The following is a 23,274-nucleotide window of genomic DNA, read 5'->3' on the forward strand; positions in this document are numbered from 1 at the left end:
CAAGGGGCTTGAAGGGGTGGATAAAGAGTTTTAAAACGTTTTCACCCAGACAGTTGTGAATCTGTGGAATTCTCTGCCTCAGAAGGCAGTGGAAGCCAATTCTCTGGATGCATTGAAGAGAGAGCTGGATAGAGCTCTTAAAGATAGCGGAGTCAGGGGGTATGGGGAGAAGGCAGGAACGGGGTACTGATTGTGGATGATCAGCCATGATCACAGTGAATGGCAGTGCCGGCTTGAAGGGCCGAATGGCCTCCTCCTGCACCTATTGTCTATTGCCTAAATGGCACGACTTTTGTACTGTACAGTGCAAAATGCAATTTGTCCCACGGTTTGTTGCAGTGACTGAAATAAACAAAAGCATGTGAATGTTTGCCGAGTGTGGGGAATGTCTTTCACAAGCTCGGTGCATTGTGGAAATGTCATAGAGAGGCCTTTTACACAAAGTAATCAGACCCTTATGCGATTGCAAGGCACTGATGCCTGCAGCACTTCAGTTCATTGTCTCAATAAATATGTGCACTTCTAGTCATAGTAACAGCAAGAGGACACAAAGAGACAAGTTCAGTACTACTATAATGGGTATAAATGTGAGTTGTCTTTAGTGTGTGCAGGGTAGTGTTAGTGTGCGGGGATCGCTGGTCGGTGCGGACCCGGTGGGCTGAAGGGCCTGTTTCTGCACTGTATCTCTAAACTAATCACGAGTACCACGCTACAGTGAAAAGCACTGTTTGGTGAGGTAACCGGTCAAATCAGACTATATGTAAGTATAATAAACCATGTATACGTACAAGAGTTAGAGCAAAGAGAAAATACCCGCGTGCAGAATATAGCGTTACAGTGGTATAGCGTTACATAGAGAACTGCAGATTAAAAAAACTACAAGATCCACAATGAGCTGGGTTGGAAGATCGGGACTACACCCAAGCATTTGAGTTGATAACATTAGGGAAAATAGACACAAAAAGCTGGAGTAACTCAGCGGGTCAGGCTGCATCTCTGGAGAGAAGGAATGGGTGACGTTTCGGGTCGAGACCTTTCTTCAGACTAGTCAGGGGAAAGGGAAATGAGAGATAGAGACGACGATGTAGAGAGATAAAGAACAATGAATGAAAGATATGCAAAAGTGTAATGATGATAAAGGAAGCAGGCCATTGTGAGCTGTTTGTTGGGTTAGAGTTAGTGCAAGAACTGTTCCTCAATCTGGTGACACATGCTTACAGGCTTAGACAATAGATAATAGACAATAGGTGCAGGAGGAGGCCATTCGGCCCTTCCAGCCAGCACCACCATTCAATGTGATCATGGCTGATCATCCACAATCAGTACCGTTCCTGCCTTCTCCCCATACCCCCTGACTCCGCTATCCTTAAGAGCTCTATCTAGCTCTCTCTTGAATGCATTCAGAGAATTGGCCTCCACTGCCTTCTGAGGCAGAGAATTCCACAGATTCACAACTCTCTGACTGAAATAATTTTTCCTCATCTCTGTTCTAAATGGCCTCCCCCTTATTGTTAAACTGTATCTTGTGCCTGACGGAGAGGGAAGAGGGAATGTGTGGTGTAAATGGTCCTTGATGATGTTGGCTACAGGTGTAGTTGGAGTCAATGGGGAAGGCTGATATATCACACGTCCACAACCTTCTGCAATTTCTTCAGGTCTCGGGCAGGTTGTTCCAAAACCAAGTTTGATCATATCATACATAAGTACTACATACATACATCAACGTACTGCAAAAAAGAACAAAATATTTTATTATATTACTAAAACTCTCATCTTTATGTATGTTTGTTTGTTTGTTTGTATATATATTTGTTTCTTTGTTCCCAAAATACAGCCGAAAATGGTGTACGATAGCACAACAATTTTAGGCCCACCTTATTCACCATTGCCCTGCGGTGTGCAGTCGCAAGTTTCGTTCAAATTGGTGTTATATTTTAGAAGTTATTGACATTTTAATCTTTTAATAAATCCTTTCCACTTGCCATGCCCAAGATGGCCGCCGGCGGCGGGACCCGTATGAATGACAGGAGTGGCGGCCAATGGAGGGGGGGGGAGCGGAAGCGGCGGGGCCGGAAGGAGGCGGAATGGCAACAGGAGAGGCTTGGACCCAATGTGTCCACCCTAGTCTAGTATGTCTATGTGTTACAGCAACAGAGGTACAGATAAAAAAAATGCAAGGACAACAATGAGGTAGGTTGGGAGGTGAAGAATTCAACTTACCACTTGAGAGGACCATTCATTAGTCTCATAACAGATGAGTGGGTTAACATGGAACTAGTGTGAACGGGTAATGGATGGCTGGCGTGAGCCTGGCGGGCTGAAGGGCCTGTTTCCATGCTTTTGAATTTGTATTGAATCTGGATGGAGCAGCAGAAGCTGCCCCCCCCTTATGGTCTGTCCATGTAATTGCTGGAGAAGCAAGGAACTGCAGATGGTGGTTTACAAACAAAGACACAAAGTGCTGGAGTAACTCCAAAGACGTACAGGTATGTAGGTTGATTGGCTGGGTAAATGTAAAAATTGTCCCTAGTGGGTGTAGGATAGTGTTAATGTACGGGGATCGCTGGGCGGCACGGACTTGGTGGGCCGAAAAGGCCTGTTTCCGGCTGTATATATATGATATGATCTGATAACTCAGCGGGTCAGGCAGCGTCTGTGGAGAACATGGATAGGTGACGTTTCACAGAGTGCTGGAGTAACTCAGCGGGTCAGGCAGCATCTGTGGGGAACATGGATAGGTGACGTTTCAGGTAGGGACCTGAAGAAGTCTGAAGAAGTGTCCTGTCCCAAAGTGTCAACTATCCATGGTCTCCACAGACGCTGCCTGACCCGCTGAGTTACTGCAGCTCTCTGTGTTTTTTTGTAAGTGATGCATCCAATCCAGCTTAGTGACCTTTGTTCTGGTTCTACATTTAACCATGTCGAGCTGCATCACGCAGCGTATCAGACTCAGTTCGGCCGCTCCGCAGGATGACTTATTGGAACAAATTAGCACAGCGTTTAAAACTGTGCCTTAGACCTGAAGTAACTGGAGAGAGTGGAAGCTGAGAGATAGCGTTCTCCTCCAAAGCCTGGCTGAAGTACAGCCGTAAACACAGCATGGCTCTGCCTGTCAGCACAGGGATCTCACACAGCTGCAGAAGCCGCTTTGCTATTCCCATTACTGACTTTAATGAAAGTTCTGCTCTTTCAGACAACTGGAGGTAGTTGAGGCAGATACAATAACAACATTTAAAAGACATTTGGACGTTGGTCGGAAAGGTTAAGAGGGATATGGGTCAAAGACGGCTACGTGGGGCCATCTTACTGGGCCTGTTTCAGCCGGGACATCCTGTATATTGGGCTAAATTGGTTTGTCCTGTACGAGACCGCCCTTGTGGCATATTAGGCCCAGAGGACGCTGCCGGCCCGGACAGTGTAGGCCCGGACAGTGTAGGCCCGGACAGTGTCAGCCCGGACAGTGTAGTCCCGGACAGTGTAGGCCCGGAGAGTGTAGGCCCGGACAGTGTAGGCCCGGACAGTGTAGGCCCGGACTGTGTAGGCCCGAAGAGTGTAGGCCCGGAGAGTGTAGGCCCGGACGCTGTAGGCCCGGACAGTGTAGGCCCGGACAGTGTAGGCCCGGACAGTGTAGGCCCGGAGAGTGTAGGCCCGGAGAGTGTAGGCCCGGAGAGTGTAGGCCCGGACAGTGTAGGCCCGGACAGTGTAGGCCCGGACTGTGTAGGCCCGGACCGTGTAGGTCCGGACTCTGTAGGCCCGGACAGTGTAGGTCCGGACAGTGTACGCCCGGGAGGGCGCTGTCGGCCCGGACAGTGTAGGCCTGGACTGTGTAGGTCCGGACAATGTCGGCCCGGACAGTGTCGGCCCGGACAGTGTAGGCCCGGACTGTGTAGGCCCCAACTGTGTCGGCCCGGACTGTGTAGGCCCCGACTGTGTAGGCCCCGACTGTGTAGGCCCGGACTGTGTAGGCCCGGACAGTGTAGGCCCAGACAGTGTAGGCCCGGACAGTGTAGGCCCGGACTGTGTAGGCCCGGACTGTGTAGGCCCGGACTGTGTAGGCCCCGACAGTGTAGGCCCTGACAGTGTAGGCCCGGAATGGCAACAGGAGAGGCTTGGACCCAATGGGTCCACCCTAGTCTAGTATGTCTATGTGTTACAGCAACAGAGGTACAGATAAAAAAAATGCAAGGACAACAATGAGGTAGGTTGGGAGGTGAAGAATTCAACTTACCACTTGAGAGGACCATTCATTAGTCTCATAACAGATGAGTGGGTTAACATGGAACTAGTGTGAACGGGTAATGGATGGCTGGCGTGAGCCTGGCGGGCTGAAGGGCCTGTTTCCATGCTTTTGAATTTGTATTGAATCTGGATGGAGCAGCAGAAGCTGCCCCCCCCTTATGGTCTGTCCATGTAATTGCTGGAGAAGCAAGGAACTGCAGATGGTGGTTTACAAACAAAGACACAAAGTGCCGGACAGTGTAGGCCCGGAGAGTGTAGGCCCGGAGAGTGTAGGCCCGGACAGTGTAGGCCCGGACTGTGTAGGCCCGGACTGTGTAGGCCCGAAGAGTGTAGGCCTGGACGCTGTAGGCCCGGACAGTGTAGGCCCGGACAGTGTAGGCCCGGAGAGTGTAGGCCCGGAGAGTGTAGGCCCGGACAGTGTAGGCCCGGACAGTGTAGGCCCGGACAGTGTAGGCCCGGACAGTGTAGGCCCGGACAGTGTAGGCCCGGACTGTGTAGGCCCGGACTGTGTAGGACCGGAAGCTGTAGGCCCGGACAGTGTAGGCCCGGACAGTGTAGGCCCGGACTGTGTAGGCCCGGACACTGTAGGCCCGGACAGTGTAGGTCCGGACTGTGTAGGCCCGGACAGTGTAGGTCCGGACAGTGTAGGCCCGGGAGGGCGCTGTCAGCCCGGACAGTGTAGGCCTGGACTGTGTAGGTCCGGACAGTGTCGGCCCGGACAGTGTCGGCCCGGACAGTGTCGGCCCGGACAGTGTAGGCCCGGACAGTGTAGGCCCGGACTGTGTAGACCCGGACTGTGTAGGCCCGGACTGTGTAGGCCCGGGAGGGCGCTGTCGGCCCGGACTATGTAGGCCCGGACTGTGTAGGCCCGGACTGTGTAGGCCCGGACTGTGTAGGCCCGGACTGTGTAGGCCCGGACTGTGTAGGCTCGGACTGTGTAGGCCCCGACAGTGTAGGCCCGGACAGTGTAGGCCCGGACCGTGTTGGCCCGGACCGTGTAGGCCCGGACCGTGTAGGCCCGGACAGTGTAGGCCCGGGAGGGCGCTGTCAGCCCGGACAGTGTAGGCCTGGACTGTGTAGGTCCGGACAGTGTCGGCCCGGACAGTGTCGGCCCGGACAGTGTCGGCCCGGACAGTGTAGGCCCGGACAGTGTAGGCCCGGACTGTGTAGACCTGGACTGTGTAGGCCCGGACTGTGTAGGCCCGGGAGGGCGCTGTCGGCCCGGACTATGTAGGCCCGGACTGTGTAGGCCCGGACTGTGTAGGCCCGGACTGTGTAGGCCCGGACTGTGTAGGCCCGGACTGTGTAGGCTCGGACAGTGTAGGCCCCGACAGTGTAGGCCCGGACAGTGTAGGCCCGGACCGTGTTGGCCCGGACCGTGTAGGCCCGGACCGTGTAGGCCCGGACCGTGTAGGCCTGGACCGTGTAGGCCCGGACCGTGTAGGCCCGGACCGTGTAGGCCCGGACAGTGTAGGCCCGGACAGTGTAGGCCCGGACAGTGTAGGCCCGGACAGTGTAGGCCCGGACAGTGTAGGCCCGGACAGTGTAGGCCTGGACAGTGTAGGTCCGGAGGCCCGTGCGCCGCCTTACGGAGGTTGCGTAGCAACCCGCCTCCCGGCCCGGGCGGCCGCCATTGGTGGAGCGGGAGCACATGGCCGCTGGCTGGGTGAGGTCACGTGGGGCGCGGGGCGGTGATGCCACCTTGTCCCTTATTTGGGAGTGAGATAGTTGGCACCCCTAGTCTTGGTCGACTTGGACGAGTTGGGCTGAAGGGCCTGTTCCAATGCTCTACCACTGTATGACTACATTATAAAAGGATGTGCAGGAGTAACTCAGCGGGTCAAGCAACATCACTGGACAATATGGATAGGTGAAGTTTCAGGTGGAGACCCTTCACCACACTAACCTCAGCAACTATCAACTCTCTGTCCTTTTATCTTTAGTTGCACTCGGCTTTTTACACAAAAGGACACAAAGTGCTGGATAGCTCAGCACGTCAGGCAGCATCTCTGCAGAAATATGACAAAGCACCTGGGGTGGGGAGGGGAGGGAAGGGGGGTATGGACAGTTATTTTGAAGAGTTATTTACTGGTATGTTTAATAGTAAATTGGAGGGAATCGGAGAATGCCTGAGGCAGGAGAGAAACATCTCTAGCCAATCTGAAGATGATTATGTTTATGTAGAGCACTGTGGCATGGCTGAGACCGCACACCGCTAGAGGCTGGGGATCCATCCTGACCTCAGGGGCTGTCTGTGTGGAGTTTGCACGTTCTCCCTGTGACTGAGTGGGTTTCCTCCGGGTGCTCCGGTTTCCTCCTGCACTTCAAAGACGTGTGCGTTGTGGGTTAGTTGGCCCTCTGTAAATTGCCCACTAGTGTGTGGGCAGTGTGGGAGAAGGTGGCCTAACGTAGAGAGAGTGTGAACGAGTGATCACTTGTCCACACGTGTGGGCTGAGGGGGCTGTGTCTCTACAGGTAACAGTATAAATTCATCAGACGAATAGATCAGGCAGACGCACAGAGTCTCTTGCCCAGAGTAGGGGAATCGAGGACCAGAGGACATGGGTTCAAGGTGAAGGGGAAAAGATTTAATAGGAATCTGAGGGGTAACCTTTTCACACAGTGGGTGGTGGGACAAGCTGCCAGAGGAGGTAGTTGAGGCTGGGACTATCCCATCGTTTAAGAAACAGTTGGACAGGTACATGGACAGGACAGGTTTGGAGGGATATGGACCAAACGCAGGCGGGTGGGACTAGTGTAGCTGGGACATTGTGGGCCGGTGTAGGCGAGTTGGGCCGAAGGGCCTGTTTCCGTGCTGTATCTCTAAAGGTAACGAGTGTTTTCTTCTGCATCAATAGGATTCGTCTGTCACAACCCAATAGTACGACAAGGCAGACAGAGCAAGACTGGTAGCGATCTCACTGCTCGGCCCCAAACCCACAAACCGGTAAAGTATCACCTCTCACAACATACCATTCCTGTCAGAGGCTGCCCGCCTCAACTCACTGATCTCCCAGTTGCCAGACACTTTCATTCACCTTCCCAGTCCCACACTGGCATTTCTGTCCTAGGTCTCCTCTATTGTCAGAGTGAGGATAAATCTCTGGAGAGCATGGATAGGCGATGATTCAGGTTGGGATTCTTCTTCAGACCAGTTGTTGTCAGAGAGAGAAAGTGGGTGTTCTCCACAGATGCTGCCTGACCAACTGAGTTACTCCAGCACTCTGTGAAACGTCACCTATCCATGTTCTCCACAGATGCTGCCTGACCCGCTGAGTTACTCCAGCACTCTGTATCCTTTAGAGCACACCAGATATGGGGAATAAATGCCTGCCTTGCCACTCAAGATAACACCAAGGAAGGACATTTTCTCCAGATACTGTTTAGATGAACAGGAAAGCAAAGGACATGAAAGATTTTGCACCTATGACTACTTCTTATTCCTTGTCTTTAGTTACTGCCAATGCTCTATTGTTTTTTCAAAGGTAATAGTGATATAGTAGGAAAACAGGCACTTCATCCCAACTCATCCACTCCGACCAAGTGCCCCCAAGTCCTGGCAACATACTTCCAAATCTCTGCACTTTCCAGCCTAATGACATCCTTTCTATAAAAGGGTGACCAAAACTGAGCACAATACTCCAAATGCAACCTCACCAACATCTTGTACAACTGTGGGGAAATATCCCATCTTCTGTCCTCTGTTGTGTGAAATGCCGGTGTGTCAAGCAGGATATTCTCCAGCCCGTCTACCTGAGGTCTTACTTGCAGGGAACTATGTACCTGCACTCCTACATCCCATTTGCTCCACAACACACCCCAGGATAAGGGTTTACAAAAAAAAGACACAAAGTGCTGGAGTAACAGCAGGCCAGACAATGTCTCTGGAGAACACGGGCGGTCACGGTGGTGCAGCGGTAGAGTTGCTGCCTTACAGCGAATGCAGCGCCGGAGACCCGGGTTCCATCCCCACTACGGGCGCTGTCTGTACGGAGTTTGTACGTTCTCCCCGTGACCTGCGTGAGTTTTCTCCAAGATCTTCGGTTTCCTCGCACACTCCAGACGTGCAGGTTTGTAGGTTAATTGGCTTGGTAAATGTAAAAATTGTCCCTACTGGGTGTAGGATAGTGTTAGTGTGTGGGGATCGCTGGTCGGCGCGGACCCGGTGGGCTGAAGGGCCTGTTTCCACGCTGTATCTCTAAACATGAACCCGCTGAGTTACTCCTGCACTTTGTGTCTTGTTTCCAAGGTCATTGGTGAGGGATTGTCCCTGTTTTATTCTTATCCTGCTTTGACGTAGCGTTTGATGGTTTAGATTGCCGTGCTAAGTTCTCTCAGAGGGCATTGGAGAGCCAACTTCTGCAGTCCCCAAATGCCTGAACTATGTGCTGGCTGAGATGGTGTGCAGTTCACTGTGAAACCTCGTCCATCTGAACCCGACACCACTTCAAAGAGCCCGCTAGCTGCCATTCCCCACTGATTCTTCCAATATGTTCCATGGTCGGAACAGTTTGCAAAATGACACGGATAATCGTTTTGAGATCATACTTCCCTGCTGCTTGGAGAATGTGTGAGCTTGGCCCAATGAATGGTGGTGATATATTGCAGCCAAGCCTGGGTCAGCAGTATGCTGTGGTCTGTGGATGTTGGATGTGCCTGGCAGTCTGCCCACTCATGCTGCTGCTGCCCTGTGTGGCAGGGCAGGGCAGGGCAGGGCAGGGCAGGGCAGGGCAGGGCTGGGCAGGGCAGGGCAGGGCAGGGCTGGGCAGGGCAGGGCAGGGCAGGGCAGGGCAGGGCAGGGCAGGGCAGGGCAGGGCAGGGCTGGGCTGGCTGTCAGACCGGGGAGCAATGAACACCGGCAGGTGCACGTTCACATGGTGCTGTGAAACAATCCTTCTCCTTTGTCCCTGAGCTGCAGTCTCAGCTTTCCACACACATGACCACGGCTGTGGTGACGGATGGAGAGAACGTCTTGCACCCTGCCCATGCTGAAGACTGCCGCCTGTTGCCATTAATATATAATCTTGCTTTTAGGAATAAACTGCAGATGCGGGTTAAAATCAGAGGTAGACACACAATGCTGGAGTATCTCCGTGGGTCACGAGAGAAGGAAGGGGTTACTCCATCCAGCATTGTGTGCTACCTACGATATATTAAATGTTTGTGTGAGTCATAGAGTCTTCGAGCGTGGAAACATGCCCTTCAGCCCTAACCCACTCACACCCCTCATCATACCCCATCTACACTAGTCCCACCTACCTGCGTTTGGTCCATATCCCCCTGAACTGTCCTATCCATGTACCTGTCTAAATGTTACTTAAACATTGTGATAGTCCCAGCCTCAACTACTTTCTCTGGCAGCTCGTTCCATACACTTACCACCCTTTGGATGAAAAAGTTAGCCCTCAGATTCTTATTTAATATTTTCCCCCTCACCTTAAACCTATGTGCTCTGGTTGTCGATTCCTCTAGTCTGGGCAAGAGACTCTGTGCATCTACTTGAAGATCGACACAAAAAGCTGGAGTAACTCAGCGGGACAGGCAGCATCTCTGGAGAGAAGGAATGGGTGACGTTGCCTGACCCGCTGAGTTGCTCCATCTCTTTGTGTCTGTCTTCGGTTTAAGCCCACATCTGCAGTTCCTTCCTCCATTGTCGGTCTACTGCTCTCATGGTTTTGTACTTGTGTTTGATCCTCTTGCAGCGGCGGCTGTGGCCTGTTCCTGCAAACAACGGCGATGTGAAAAGAAGTTCCTCCACTGGCAAGGAGCGATCACGTGAAGGGCAGGGACTCAGCATGCTGAGACTGACCATGGAGGAGGTGAGTGGCTGCAGCAGATGGCAGGAGCAGGCCACCATCTCTACAGGTGTGTGCACAACACCACCTGTGTCATACCCTCATGGGGAACAGCAGGAGAATTAGGCCATTCGGCCCATCACGTCCACTCCGCCATTCCATCATGGCTGATCTGTCTCTCCCTCCCCACCCCACTCTCCTGCCTTCTCCCTATAACGGAGTTTGTACGTTCTCCCCGTGACCTGCGTGGGTTTTCTCTGAGATCTTCAGTTTCCTCCCACACTCCAAAGACGTGCAGGTTTGTAGGTTAATTGGCTTGGTGGAAAGTAAACATTGTCCCTAGCCTGCATAGGATAGTGTTAATGTGTGGGGATCGCTGGGCGGCACGGACCTGGTGGGCCAAAGGGCCTGTTTCCACGCTGTATCTCTAAACTAAACTAAACCTCTGACACCTGTACTAATCAAGAATCTATCTACCTCTGCCTTAAAAATATCCACTGACTTGGCCTCCACAGCCATCTGTGGCACAGAATCCCACAGATTCACCACCCTCTGACTAAAGAAATTTCTCCTCATCTCCTTCCTAAAAGAACGTCCTTTAATTCTGAGGCTGTGCCCTCTGGTCCTAGACTCTCCCACTGGTTGAAACATCCTCTCCACATCCACTCTATCCAGGCCTTTCACTATTCTGTACGTTTCAATGAGGTCCCCCCTCATTCCTCTAAACTCCAGCGAGTTCAGGCCCAGTGCTGACAAACGCTCATCACAGGTTAACCCACTCATTCCTGGGATCATCCTTGTAAACCTCCTCTGGACCCTCTCCAGAGCCAGCACATCAGATATGGGGCCGTGCATGCAACAGCCAAGAGATGTTTGATGTTGTGAAGCTTTGCTCGCTGCAGTCTATCTGGGGGACCGTGCCGAGCAGAGATGCTGGGCCAAGTCCGTGGCCATTCCAGGAGATCCCTGCACATCTTGGGAAGACCAGGAGTTCTGGCAGCCTTGTTGCCTAGGGTTGCCAACAGTCCCGTACCAGCTGGGACATCCTGTATTTTGGGTTAAATTGGTTTGTCCCGTATGGGACCGCCCTTGTCCCGTATTAGGCCCGGGGGGCGCTGTAGGCCCGGACAGTGGAGGCCTGGACGCTGTAGCCCGGAGGCCGCTGTAGCCCCGGACAGTGTAGGCCTGGGGGGGCGCCGTAGTCCCTGACACTGTAGGCCCGGGGAGCGCTGTAGGCCCAGACGCTGTAGGCCCAGGGGCCGCTGTAGGCCCGGACAGTGTAGGCCCAGACAGTGTAGTCCCCAACACTGTAGGCCCGGGGGACACTGCAGCCCCGGGCAATGTAGGCCCGGACAGTGTAGGCCCAGACAGTGTAGTCCCCAACACTGTAGGCCCGGGGGACACTGCAGCCCCGGGCAATGTAGGCCCGGACAGTGTAGGCCCAGACAGTGTAGTCCCCAACACTGTAGGCCCGGGGGACACTGCAGCCCCGGGCAATGTAGGCCCGGACAGTGTAGGCCCAGACAGTGTAGTCCCCAACACTGTAGGCCCGGGGGACACTGCAGCCCCGGGCAGTGTAGGCCCGGACAGTGTAGGCTAACGGAGTGTGTTCGGGGAACAGGGCCGAGTCTGTTCACCGAATTGAGATTGCGTAGCAACCCGCCTCCTGGCACGGGCGGCCACCATTGGTAGAGCGGGGGTACGTCGCCGCTGGCTGGGTGAGGTGAGGTGGGGCGCGGGGCGCGGGGCGGTGACGTCACCTTGTCCCGTATTTGGGAGTGGGGAAGTTGGCAACCCTACCTCTACCCTCAGCCCCAACCACCAACATCAAAGCCAGCAGCGGCTTGCTGCTGCTCACCAAGTCTAGCTGCTGTACGTTTACACAGAAATAGGCCACAAATATGCCCAACAAGATCTTCGTGAGGGCACAGCTCTATCTGTTTATAAAATAAAGTTGAAGAATAAGGGGTGGGCCATTTAGGACTGAGATGAGGAAAAGCCTTTTCACCCAGAGAGTTGTGAATCTGTGGAATTCTTCGCCACAGAAGGCAGTGGAGGGCAATTCATTGGATGTTTTCAAAAGAGAGTTAGATTCAGCTCTAAGGGCTAACGGAATCAAGGGATATGGGGGGAAAAGCAAGAACGGGGTACTGATTGTGGGTGATCAGCCATGATCACAATGAATGGTGGTGCTGGCTCGAAGGGCCAAGTGGCCTCCTCCTGCATCTATGTTGCAGAGGTGAGAATGTTTTGATGGATGTTGGGGGAATGAAGGTGGAAGTGATCCACGGATTAGCATCCTTTTGCCTTTTCACGTTGTATTCACAAGTTCCAACACGTACAGAAGTCTCATTGCGATGCCATTGCTTGGTGTGATAGTGTGTATAGGATAGTGTGTGGAGCTTACAGGGGTCGCTGGTCACTGTGGACTCGGTGAGCCAGTAGGGCCTGTTTCCACACTGTATCTCTAAGCTAAACAAACATCTAAACCAAACTCTTGGTTGTGTCCTGTCATTTTATCCACAGATAAAGGTTTTGCGTCATGCCATGGAAGAGAACGACAGGAAAGGCGGTTTCATACGCATCTTCCCAACGGCCAACAGCTGGGAGTTCTATGGGTGAGTGAGGCCAGCCGAGAAATGAAATGAGTAAAGTGAAAACCTTTGTTTAGTTTAGTTTAGTTTAGAGATACAGCGCTGAAACAGGCCCCTCGGCCCACTGGGTCCATGCCGACCAGCGATCCCCACACACTAACACTACCCTACACACACGAGGGACAATTTTTACATTTACATTTACCAAGCCAATTAACCTCCAAACCTGCACGTCTTTGGAGTGTGGGAGGAAACCGAAGATCTTGGAGAAAACTCACGCAGGTCACGGGGAGAACGTACAAACTCTGTACAGACGGCACCTGTAGTGGGGATGGAACCCGGGTCTCCGGCGCTGCATTCGCTGTAAGGCAGCAACTCTACCGCTGCGCCACCGTGATGCACTTTGATCCGTGTATCTGCGTGTAATGCCACGGCTGTGCCAGTGTTGTGTGTTCAGGCTGCACTCAGTGCGTTCAGGAGCTAGCTGACTGACCAAGCTGGACAGATGTGTAGTCCTGGTTGTGAAGATGGGGTAACTACACATCGTAATGTCCTGCTCGTGTGGGAAGGATGAGAGCAATAACACTATGACCTCAGGTTTAGCTTTATTATCCTCACATGTAGCAAAGTATAGCAAAGGAAGGGATCCCACCCAAAATGTCACCTATCCACAGATGCTGCCTGACCCGCTGAGTTACTCCAGCACTCTGTGAAACGACACCTATCCATGTTCTCCACAGATGCTGCCTGACCTGCTGAGTTACTCCAGCACTCTGTGTCCATGTTCTCCACAGATGCTGCCTGACCCGCTGAGTTACTCCAACACTCTGTGTCTACCTTCGTAGCATCCTTGTGGTTGGAGCAGGGCAGATTGTGGGTGAGATTTCCCACCCCCACTTCACCACTGTTGGTCCAGGCTGGGGCTTGCTCAGGTGCTGGGCACCTCCTTCATTGTGCTGGCATGGAGGGAAGAGAAGGTTGGCTTGATGGCGTGAGTGAGCAAGCTGGCTGGTCCCAGCAGGACATCGGCAACTAATGGTCATGACACCACACCCAGGGGGAAGGCAGTCAGGAGCTCATCTGATGTTGATCGGGGACATCTCCCAAAGCCAGGCCCCAGTTTGGACACCAGACACCAGACACCATGTCCAGAACCAGGGGTCACAGCTTCAGAATAAGGGGGAGGTCATTTAGGACTGAGATGAGGAAAAACGTCATCACCCAGAGAGTTGTGAATCTGTGGAATTCTCTGCCACAGAAGGCAGTGGAGGCCAATTCACTGGATGCTTTCCAAGAGAGAGTTAGATTTAGCTCTTAGGGCTAATGGAATCAAGGGATATGGGGAGAAAGCAGGAACGGGGTACTGATTGTGGATGATCAGCCATGATCACATTGAATGGCGGTGCTGACTCAAAGGGCCGAATGGCCTCCCCCTGCACCTATTGTCTATGTACCTACGTTCTATGTTCCTGTGTTTAAGTATTGCTTTCTGTGACAGCTGGGTCAGATTTATCCTGTTCCTGCCCTAACGTTTGTGTTTCCGATCCCCCAGGCACTTTCTGGAGCATAAAACCACCCTGAACTACGTGTTGGCAGCACGTCTCTTCACGGCCAAGCAAGGGTAGGTTGGGGAAATGGGATGTGCACAGGCTTCTGGCTTTCCGTCAGCACGGCCTTGCAGTGGGCCATGACTACCATCTCCCCAGAGGGTCCAGTCTCACCAGTTGCCAACTGTCCCGTATTGGCCAGGACATCCCTTATTTTGGGCTAAAGTGGTTTGTCCCGTACGGGACCGCCCTTGTCCCGTATTAGGCCCAGGGCCCGCTGAAGGCCCGGACGGTGTAGGCCCGGACAGTGTAGGCCCAGACGCTGTAGGCCTGGACGCTGTAGGCCCGGACGGTGTAGGCCCGGACGGTGTAGGCCCGGACGGTGTAGGCCCGGACGGTGTAGGCCCGGACGGTGTAGGCCCAGACGCTGTAGGCCCGGACGGTGTAGGCCCAGACGGTGTAGGCCCGAACGGTGTAGGCCCGGACGGTGTAGGCCCGGACGGTGTAGGCCCGGACGGTGTAGGCCCAGACGCTGTAGGCCCGGACGCTGTAGGCCTGGACGCTGTAGGCCCGGACGGTGTAGGCCCGGACGGTGTAGGCCCGGACGGTGTAGGCCCGGACGCTGTAGGCCCGGACGCTTTAGGCCCGGACGGTGTAGGCCCGGACGGTGTAGGCCCGGACGGTGTAGGCCCGGACGCTGTAGGCCCGGACGCTTTAGGCCCGGACGCTGTAGGCCCGGACTGTGTAGGCCCGGACGGTGTAGGCCCGGACGGTGTAGGCCCGGACGCTGTAGGCCCGGACGCTTTAGGCCCGGACGCTGTAAGCCCGGACGGTGTAGGCCCGGATGCTGTAGGCCCGGACGGTGTAGGTCCGGACAGTGTAGATCCGGAGGCGTGGGCGCCGCCTGCCAGAGGTTGCGTAGCAACCCACCTCCCGGCCCGGGCGGCCGCCATTGGTGGAGCGGGAGCACGTGGCCGCAGGCTGGGGTGCAGGACGGTGACGTCACCTTGACCCTTATTTGGGAGTGTGGACGTTGGCAAACCCTACCCAAGAAAAGAACTTGCCCTGCAAATCGCCTGTAAACTTTGCCCCTCTCACCTTAAAGCTCTGCCCTCAAGTGTTTGACATGTCATCCTTTACAAAGGCTCAGGCTGTCTACCCTCTCTAAGCCTCTTCTAATGTGTTCACTTTTAGCAGGTCCTCCCCTCAACCCCCACTCCAGTGAAAGCAGTCCCGGTGTGTCTGACCCCTCCTCACTGCCACCACACTGCGATCCAGCAGCACCCTGCTCCAGCAGTCCCGGTGTGTCTGACCCCTCCTCACTGCCACCACACTGCGATCCAGCAGCACCCTGCTCCAGCAGTCCCGGTCAGTCTGACCCCTCCTCACTGCCACCACACTGCGATCCAGCAGCACCCTGTCCCAGGGCATCCCAGCTGTGTGGGGACGTGTTGTCTTGCGGTTTTGGTGAAGGGGAGTGCAGCGTTGAATGATTTCATGTCCCCTCTGTTTCAGGGCAAAGAGACCAGCTGCTTCAGCAAGAGCTCGGTAAGTGACTGCCACACCGTGCGAGACTTTGCCAGCAATTGTTCGTGCCATCATCTTTGCTAGACTTCCACAGGGCAGCAAGATTCTCATTGATCTTCTCTTTTTGATTTTGAATCCTGTTTTTCGAGTAGCCAGTCTTTTTTTTAAATTCAGGGTGGAAATGTCAAATACTAGAGAGCAAAGGTTTAAAGTGACGGGGTGAGGTTTGCAGGAGATACACAGGAGAAAGGGCGGTCACGGTGGCGCAGCGGTAGAGTTGCCGCCTTACAGCGAATGCAGCGCCGGAGACCCGGGTTCCATCCCCACTACGGGTCCTGCCTGTACAGAGTTTATACGTTCTCCCCGTGACCTGCGTGGGTTTTCTCCGAGATCTTCGGTTTCCTCCCACACTCCAAAGACGTGCAGGTTTGTAGGTTAATTGGCTTGGTGTAAGTGTAAATTGTCCCTAGTGTGTGTAGGATAGTGTTGGCGTGCTGGGATCGCTGGTCCCTGCTGTATCTCTAAACTAAACTAAACTACACAAAAATGGATCAGGTGCAGGCAGATTACCTTAACTTGGTATCATGTTGAGCACGGACATTGTGGGCTGAAGTGCCTGGACTGGTCTATCTGCTACATTCTGTGCATGGCACAGAGGCTCAAAGGGCTGATGGTAGGGTTGCCAACTGTCCCGTATTAACCGGGACATCCCGTATATTGGACCGCCCTTGTCCTGTATTAGGCCTGGGGGCCGCTGTAGGCCCGGACGCTGTAGGCCCGGATACTGTAGGCCTGGGGGCCGCTGTAGGCCTGGGCACTGTAGGCCCGGGGGCCGCTGTAGGCCTGGACAGTGTAGGCCCGGAGGCCCGGGCCTTTGCCTAACGGAGGTTGCGTGGCAACCCGCCTCCCGGCCCAGGCGGCCACCATTAGTGGAGCGAGAACATGTGGCCACTGGCTGGTTAAGGTAACGTGGGGCGCGGGGCGGTGACGTCACCTTTGTCCTGTATTTGGGAGTGAGGAAGTTGGCAACCCTAGCCTCAGTGCATGGTGACAATAAGCTAAACTGACCTGAGCTGAAATCGGCGTGTGGACGTGGGTATAGACGGGGCGTGTTGGTACTGTGGGCATGGGCGTGTGTATAGACGGGGCGTGTTGGTACTGTGGGCATGGGCGGGGTGGGGCGTGTTGGTACTGTGGGCAGGGGCGTGGGTATAGACGGGGCGTGTTGGTACTGTGGGCAGGGGCGTGTGTATAGACGGGGCGTGTTGGTACTGTGGGCAGGGGCGTGGGTATAGACGGGGCGTGTTGGTACTGTGGGCATGGGCGGGGCGGGGCGTGTTGGTACTGTGGGCATGGGCGTGGGTATAGACGGGGCGTGTTGGTACTGTGGGCATGGGCGGGGCGTGTTGGTACTGTGGGCAGGGGCGGGGCGGGGCGTGTTGGTACTGTGGGCATGGGCGTGGGTATAGACGGGGCGTGTTGGTACTGTGGGCATGGGCGGGGCGGGGCGTGTTGGTACTGTGGGCAGGGGCGTGTGTATAGGCGGGGCGTGTTGGTACTGTGGGCATGGGCGGGGCGGGGCGTGTTGGTACTGTGGGCATGGGCGGGGCGGGGCGTGTTGGTACTGTGGGCAGGGGCGTGTGTATAGGCGGGGCGTGTTGGTACTGTGGGCATCGGCGGGGCGGGGCGTTTTGGTACTGTGGGCAGGGGCGTGTGTATAGGCGGGGCGTGTTGGTACTGTGGGCAGGGGCTGCAGATGGATGTTTACCCTGTGTGGTGTTTCATTCCCAGCAGCGGCGTGTGGCTGAGCAGCCCAGCGGCCCAGTGCCGGCACCTGGTGCTGCAGGTGGAATGTCAGAAGCACTTACAACGGTACGAGAGGAAGCTGCTGTCACTGGAGGCACGCAGACACCAGCAGGAGCAGGTCACCCTGCAGGGGAAAGGCCCAGGTCAGTGCTCCACACAGAATGGACACCCCGCCTCAACCAGCCTTCCCCAACGTCTCTGGTAAAGGACGCAGCAGGGCCGGGCGGCACAGCACACAACAGGAGCTGCCTCACAGCACCACAGACCCGGCTTCCATCCAGACCACAGGCGCTGTTTGTACGGAGTTTGTACGTTCTCCCCGTGACTACGTGGCTTTCCTCCAGTTTCCTCCTACACTCCAAAGACCTAGGGGTTTGTAGGTTATTTGGCTTAGGTAAAAATTGTAAATTGTCCCTAGTGTGTAGGATGTTGTTAGTGTACAGGGTGATCGCTGGTCGGCACCGACCTGGTGGGCCGAAGGGCCTCTTTCCATGCTGTATCCCCATCTGAAAAACAGCTTCAGTGACACAGAGTGCTGGAGTAACTCAGCGGGTCAGGCAGCATCTGTGGAGAACATGGATAGGTGACGTTTCACAGAGTGCTGGAGTAACTCAGCGGGTCAGGCAGCATCTCTGGAGAACATGGATAGGTGACTTTTTGGATCAGAACCCTTCTTCAGTCTTTGGCCTTAGTCCACCCATCTGCTGATCAAACCCCCTCAGGAGATTGCACTTTCTTCCTGTGACCACATTGCTGGTGATAGAAACACAGAAGCTGTGATAGAAACATAGACAATAGGTGCAGGAGGAGGCCATTTGGCCCTTCGAGCCTGTACGCACCGCCATTCATTGTGATCATGGCTGATCATCCACAATCAGTAACCCGTTCCTGCCTTCTACCCATATCCCTTGATTCCACTAGCCCCTAGAGCTCTATCTAACTCTCTTTTAAATCCATCCAGTGAATTGGCCTCCACTGCCCTCTGTGGCAGAGAATCCCACAAATTCACAACTCTCTGGGTGAAAAAGTTTCTTCTCACCTCAGTTTAAAAAAACTATATAAAAGGTTGTTGATGAATAAAAGGCGGTGGGATTGCGGTTAATGTGACTTGCCAGTGGCTGGCCTCTGGCCCTCTGGTCCTCTGGCCCCGTGACTGCCCGCTTGTCCACGTTTGGTAGCGCTGTGTCTTTTCGCAGGGTCGTTGCGCACGGCGGCTGCTTCATCCTGTGGTTCTGAGAGCGAGCTGGGGGAGGAGGAGGAGGAGGAGGAGGAGGAGGAGGCTTCAGAGTGCGAGGCAGAGGTTTCTGTGAGTGAGTGCAGCCGCAAAGGCCCAGGGAAGGGTCCGCCATCGCCAGCACATCCAGCCAGTGACCAGAGGCAGCGGAGAGCTCCAACACAGGAGGGAGTGGGCAAGCACGCGGCCGGCAGTGCCGAGGCCTGGACCCAGAGCACAGAGGAGCGCAGCAAGCGGCAGCCTCTGGCCAACCTGGTGGGGATGTTACAGCAAGGAGCCAACCTCAGGTAGGCCCCACAACCTGTGCACTGCCCCCCACGTGTGTGTGTGTGTGTTCCCCACCACGTGTGTGTGTGTGTTCCCACCACAAGTGTGTGTGCGTCCCCACCACGTGTGCGTTCCCTGGTGGAGATGGGGGTGGGGGTGGAGATGGCGGTGGGGGTGGGGGTGGAGATGGCGGTGGGGGTGGGGGTGGAGATAGGGGTGGGGGTGGGGGTGGAGATGGGGGTGGAGATGGGGGTGGGGGTCGAGATGGGGGTGGGGGTGGAGATGGGGGTGGGGGGGTGGAGATAGGGGTGGGGGTGGAGATGGGGGTGGGGGTGGGGGTGGAGATGGGGGTGGGGGTGGGGGTGGAGATGGGGGTGGGGGTGGGGGTGGAGATGGGGGGGTGGAGATAGGGGTGGGGGTGGGGGTGGGGGTGGAGATGGGGTGGGGGTGGAGATGGGGGTGGGGGTGGAGGTGGGGGTGGGGGGGTGGGGGTGGAGATGGGGGTGGGGGTGGAGATGGGGGTGGGGGGGTGGAGATAGGGGTGGGGGTGGGGGTGGGGGTGGAGATGGGGGTGGGGGTGGGGGTGGAGATGGGGGTGGGGGTGGAGATGGGGGTGGGGTGGAGATGGGGGTGGGGGGTGGGGGTGGGGGTGGAGGTGGAGGTGGGGGTGGGGGGGTGGGGGTGGGGGTGGAGATGGGGGTGGGGGTGGAGATAGGAGTGGGTGGGTGGGGGTGGGGGTGGGGGTGGAGATGGGGGTGGAGATGGGGGTGGGGGTCGAGATGGGGGTGGGGGTGGAGATAGGGGTGGGGTGGAGATAGGGGTGGGGGTGGAGATGGGGGTGGGGGTGGAGGTGGGGGTGGGGGTGGGGGTGAGGGTGGAGATGGGGGTGGGGGTGGAGATGGGGGTGGGGGTGGAGATAGGGGTGGGGGTGGGGTTGGAGATGGGGGTGGGGGTGGGGGTGGAGATGGGGGTGGGGGTGGAGATGGGGGTGGGGGTGGAGATGGGGGTGGGGGTGGAGATGGGGGTGGGGGTGGAGATAGAGGTGGGGGTGGGGGTGGAGATGGGGGTGGGGGTGGAGATAGGGGTGGGGGTGGAGATAGGGGTGGGGGTGGGTGGTGGTGGTGTGCATGTGCCGGTGCTGCTGAGATGCTGACGTGCTGTTGTCTGTCCACAGCAAGGTGCAGGCGCGCATGGCCTTTGCTGCATACCTGCACCGTGTGCAGCTCCGCTTGCTGCAGGAGAGCTGCATCCACAACAGAGCAGGCTCGCAGCGTGACCGCGAGGAGGAGCAAATGGTAAACCAGCAGTGCAGTGTCCAGAGGGCCACAGACCATCCTGGTGGGGGAGGGGGTGGGGGGGGGGGGCGTCCATGGTGAAGCTGGGGCGATGGGGGCCTGCACTAGGGGTGCCGACTCCCTCACTCCCAAATACAGGACAAGGTGACATCACCGCCCCACGTCACCGCCCCACGCCACCACGCCACCGCCCCACGCCACCGCCCCACGCCACCGCCCCACGTCACCGCCCCACGTCACCGCCCCACGTCACCGCCCCACGTCACCGCCCCACGCCACCGCCCCACGCCCCACGTCACCGCCCCACGTCACCGCCCCACGTCACCGTCCCACGTCACCGCCCCACGCCACCGCCCCACGTCACCGCCCCACGTCACCGCCCCACGTCACCGCCCCACGTCACCGCCCCACGTCACCGCCCCACGCCACCGCCCCACGTCACCGCCCCACGCCACCGCCCCACGTCACCGCCCCACGCCACCGCCCCACGCCACCGCCCCGCGCCCCACGTCACCGCCCCACGTCACCGCCCCGCGCCCCACGCCACCGCCCCACGTCACCGCCCCACGTCACCGCCCCACGTCACCGCCCCGCGCCCCACGCCCCACGCCACCGCCCCACGTCACCGCCCCACGTCACCGCCCCACGTCACCGCCCCACGCCACCGCCCCGCGCCCCACGTCACCGCCCCACGTCACCGCCCCACGCCACTGCCCCACGCCCCACGTCACCGCCCCACGTCACCGCCCCACGTCACCGCCCCACGTCACCGCCCCACGCCCCACGTCACCGCCCCACTTCACCGCCCCACGACACCGCCCCGCGCCCCACGTCACCGCCCCGCGCCCCACGTCACCGCCCCATGCCCCACGTCACCGCCCCACGTCACCGCCCCGCGCCCCACGTCACCGCCCCACGTCACCGCCCCACGTCACCGCCCCACGCCACCGCCCCACGTCACCGCCCCACGCCACCGCCCCGCGCCCCACGTCACCGCCCCACGTCACCGCCCCGCGCCCCACGCCCCACGCCACCGCCCCACGTCACCGCCCCACGCCACCGCCCCACGTCACCGCCCCACGTCACCGCCCCACGCCACCGCCCCACGTCACCGCCCCACGTCACCGCCCCACGTCACCGCCCCACGCCACCGCCCCACGCCCCACGTCACCGCCCCACGTCACCGCCCCACGCCACCGCCCCACGCCCCATGTCACCGCCCCACGTCACCGCCCCACGTCACCGCCCCACGCCCCACGTCACCGCCCCACGCCCCACGTCACCGCCCCACTTCACTGCTCCACGCCACCGCCCCGCGCCCCACGTCACCGCCCCGCGCCCCACGTCACCGCCCCATGCCCCACGTCACCGCCCCACGTCACCGCCCCGCGCCCCACGTCACCGCCCCACGCCCCACGTCACCGCCCCACGCCCCACGTCACCGCCCCACTTCACCGCCCCACGCCACCGCCCCGCGCCCCACGTCACCGCCCCGCGCCCCACGTCACCGCCCCATGCCCCACGTCACCGCCCCACGTCACCGCCCCGCGCCCCACGTCACCGCCCCACGCCCCACGTCACCGCCCCACATCACCGCCCCGTGCCCCACGTCACCGCCCCACATCACCGCCCCACGTCAGCGCCCCACGTCACCGCCCCACATCACCGCCCCGTGCCCCACGTCACCGCCCCACGTCACCACCCCGCGCCCCACGCCACGTGCTCCCGCTCCACCAATGACGGCCGCCTGGGCTGGGAGGCGGGTTGCTACGCAACCTCCGTTATGCGGTGCCTGGGCTTGGGTGGCACGTGGGGAGTGGGTGGGTGGGGAGTGGGCGGTGGGGAGTGGGTGGGTGGGGAGTGGGTGGTGGGGAGTGGGTGGGTGGGGAGTGGGTGGTGGGGAGTGGGTGGGTGGGGAGTGGGTGGGTGGGGAGTGGGTGGGTGGGGAGTGGGTGGGTGGGGACTGGGTGGTGGGGAGTGGGTGGGTGGGGAGTGGGTGGGTGGGGAGTGGGTGGGTGGGGAGTGGGTGGGTGGGGAGTGGGTGGGTGGGGAGTGGGTGGGTGGGGAGTGGGTGGGTGGGGAGTGGGTGGGTGGGGAGTGGGTGGGTGGGGAGTGGGTGGGTGGGGAGTGGGCGGTGAGGCTGCCCGCAGGGGTGGCACGTGAGGACTGGACTCTGATTACCGTGACCACACGGTGGACGTTTGTGTGCAGGAGCTGTTGATGCGATTCCTGAAGCGTGCCGCCAGTAACTTCCAACACACCATGGTGTTGTCTCTGCCCAGCAGCCGTCTGGCCAGCCACGAACGCCACCGCATCCTGGCTCAGCAGCTCGGCCTCTTCATCCACTGCTACGGCAAGGTGAGCAACCCAACAGGTACAGGTACACGTGCAGGTACAGGTGCAGGTACACATGCAGGTACAGGTACACATGCAGGTACAGGTACACGTGCAGGTACAGGTACACGTGCAGGTACAGGTGCAGGTACACATGCAGGTACACGTACAGTTACATGTGCAGGTACAGGTGCAGGTACAGTTACAGGTGCAGGTACACGTGCAGGTACAGTTACAGATGCAGGTACAGGTACAGTTACAGGTATAGTTACAGGTGCAGGTGCAGGTACACGTGCAGTTACACGTACAGGTGCAGTTACAGGTACAGTTACAGGTATAGTTACAGGTGCAGGTACAGGTGCAGGTACAGTTACAGGTATAGTTACAGGTACAGGTGCAGGTATAGGTACACGTGCAGTTACACGTACAGGTGCAGTTACAGGTACAGGTACAGTTACAGGTATAGTTACAGATGGAGGTACAGGTGCAGGTACACGCGCAGTTACAGGTGCAGGTGCAGGTACAGGTGCAGGTACACTTGCAGTTACAGGTGCAGGTACAGGTGCAGGTACATGTGCAGTTACAGGTACAGGTGCAGTTACAGGTATAGTTACAGGTGCAGGTACAGGTGCAGGT

At 57.4% G+C, this 23,274-nt stretch overlaps 1 protein-coding gene across 1 annotated transcript in view; it reads left to right on the forward strand.

The window, feature by feature from the left end:
* ttll5 (tubulin tyrosine ligase-like family, member 5) overlaps positions 1-23,274 on the forward strand; it is a 102,594-nt gene that overhangs the window by 73,803 nt on the left and 5,517 nt on the right. Inside the window, exons 15-23 of the mRNA XM_078407024.1 lie at positions 7,098-7,186; positions 9,942-10,058; positions 12,561-12,652; positions 14,181-14,249; positions 15,691-15,723; positions 17,494-17,651; positions 18,705-19,029; positions 20,184-20,304; positions 22,516-22,662. Coding sequence (XP_078263150.1) covers positions 7,098-7,186; positions 9,942-10,058; positions 12,561-12,652; positions 14,181-14,249; positions 15,691-15,723; positions 17,494-17,651; positions 18,705-19,029; positions 20,184-20,304; positions 22,516-22,662 — 1,151 coding nt within the window. The remainder of the gene's footprint in view (positions 1-7,097; positions 7,187-9,941; positions 10,059-12,560; positions 12,653-14,180; positions 14,250-15,690; positions 15,724-17,493; positions 17,652-18,704; positions 19,030-20,183; positions 20,305-22,515; positions 22,663-23,274) is intronic.

This window comes from Rhinoraja longicauda, chromosome 10, assembly GCF_053455715.1.
Source record: "Rhinoraja longicauda isolate Sanriku21f chromosome 10, sRhiLon1.1, whole genome shotgun sequence".
Taxonomy (NCBI): domain Eukaryota; kingdom Metazoa; phylum Chordata; class Chondrichthyes; order Rajiformes; family Arhynchobatidae; genus Rhinoraja; species Rhinoraja longicauda.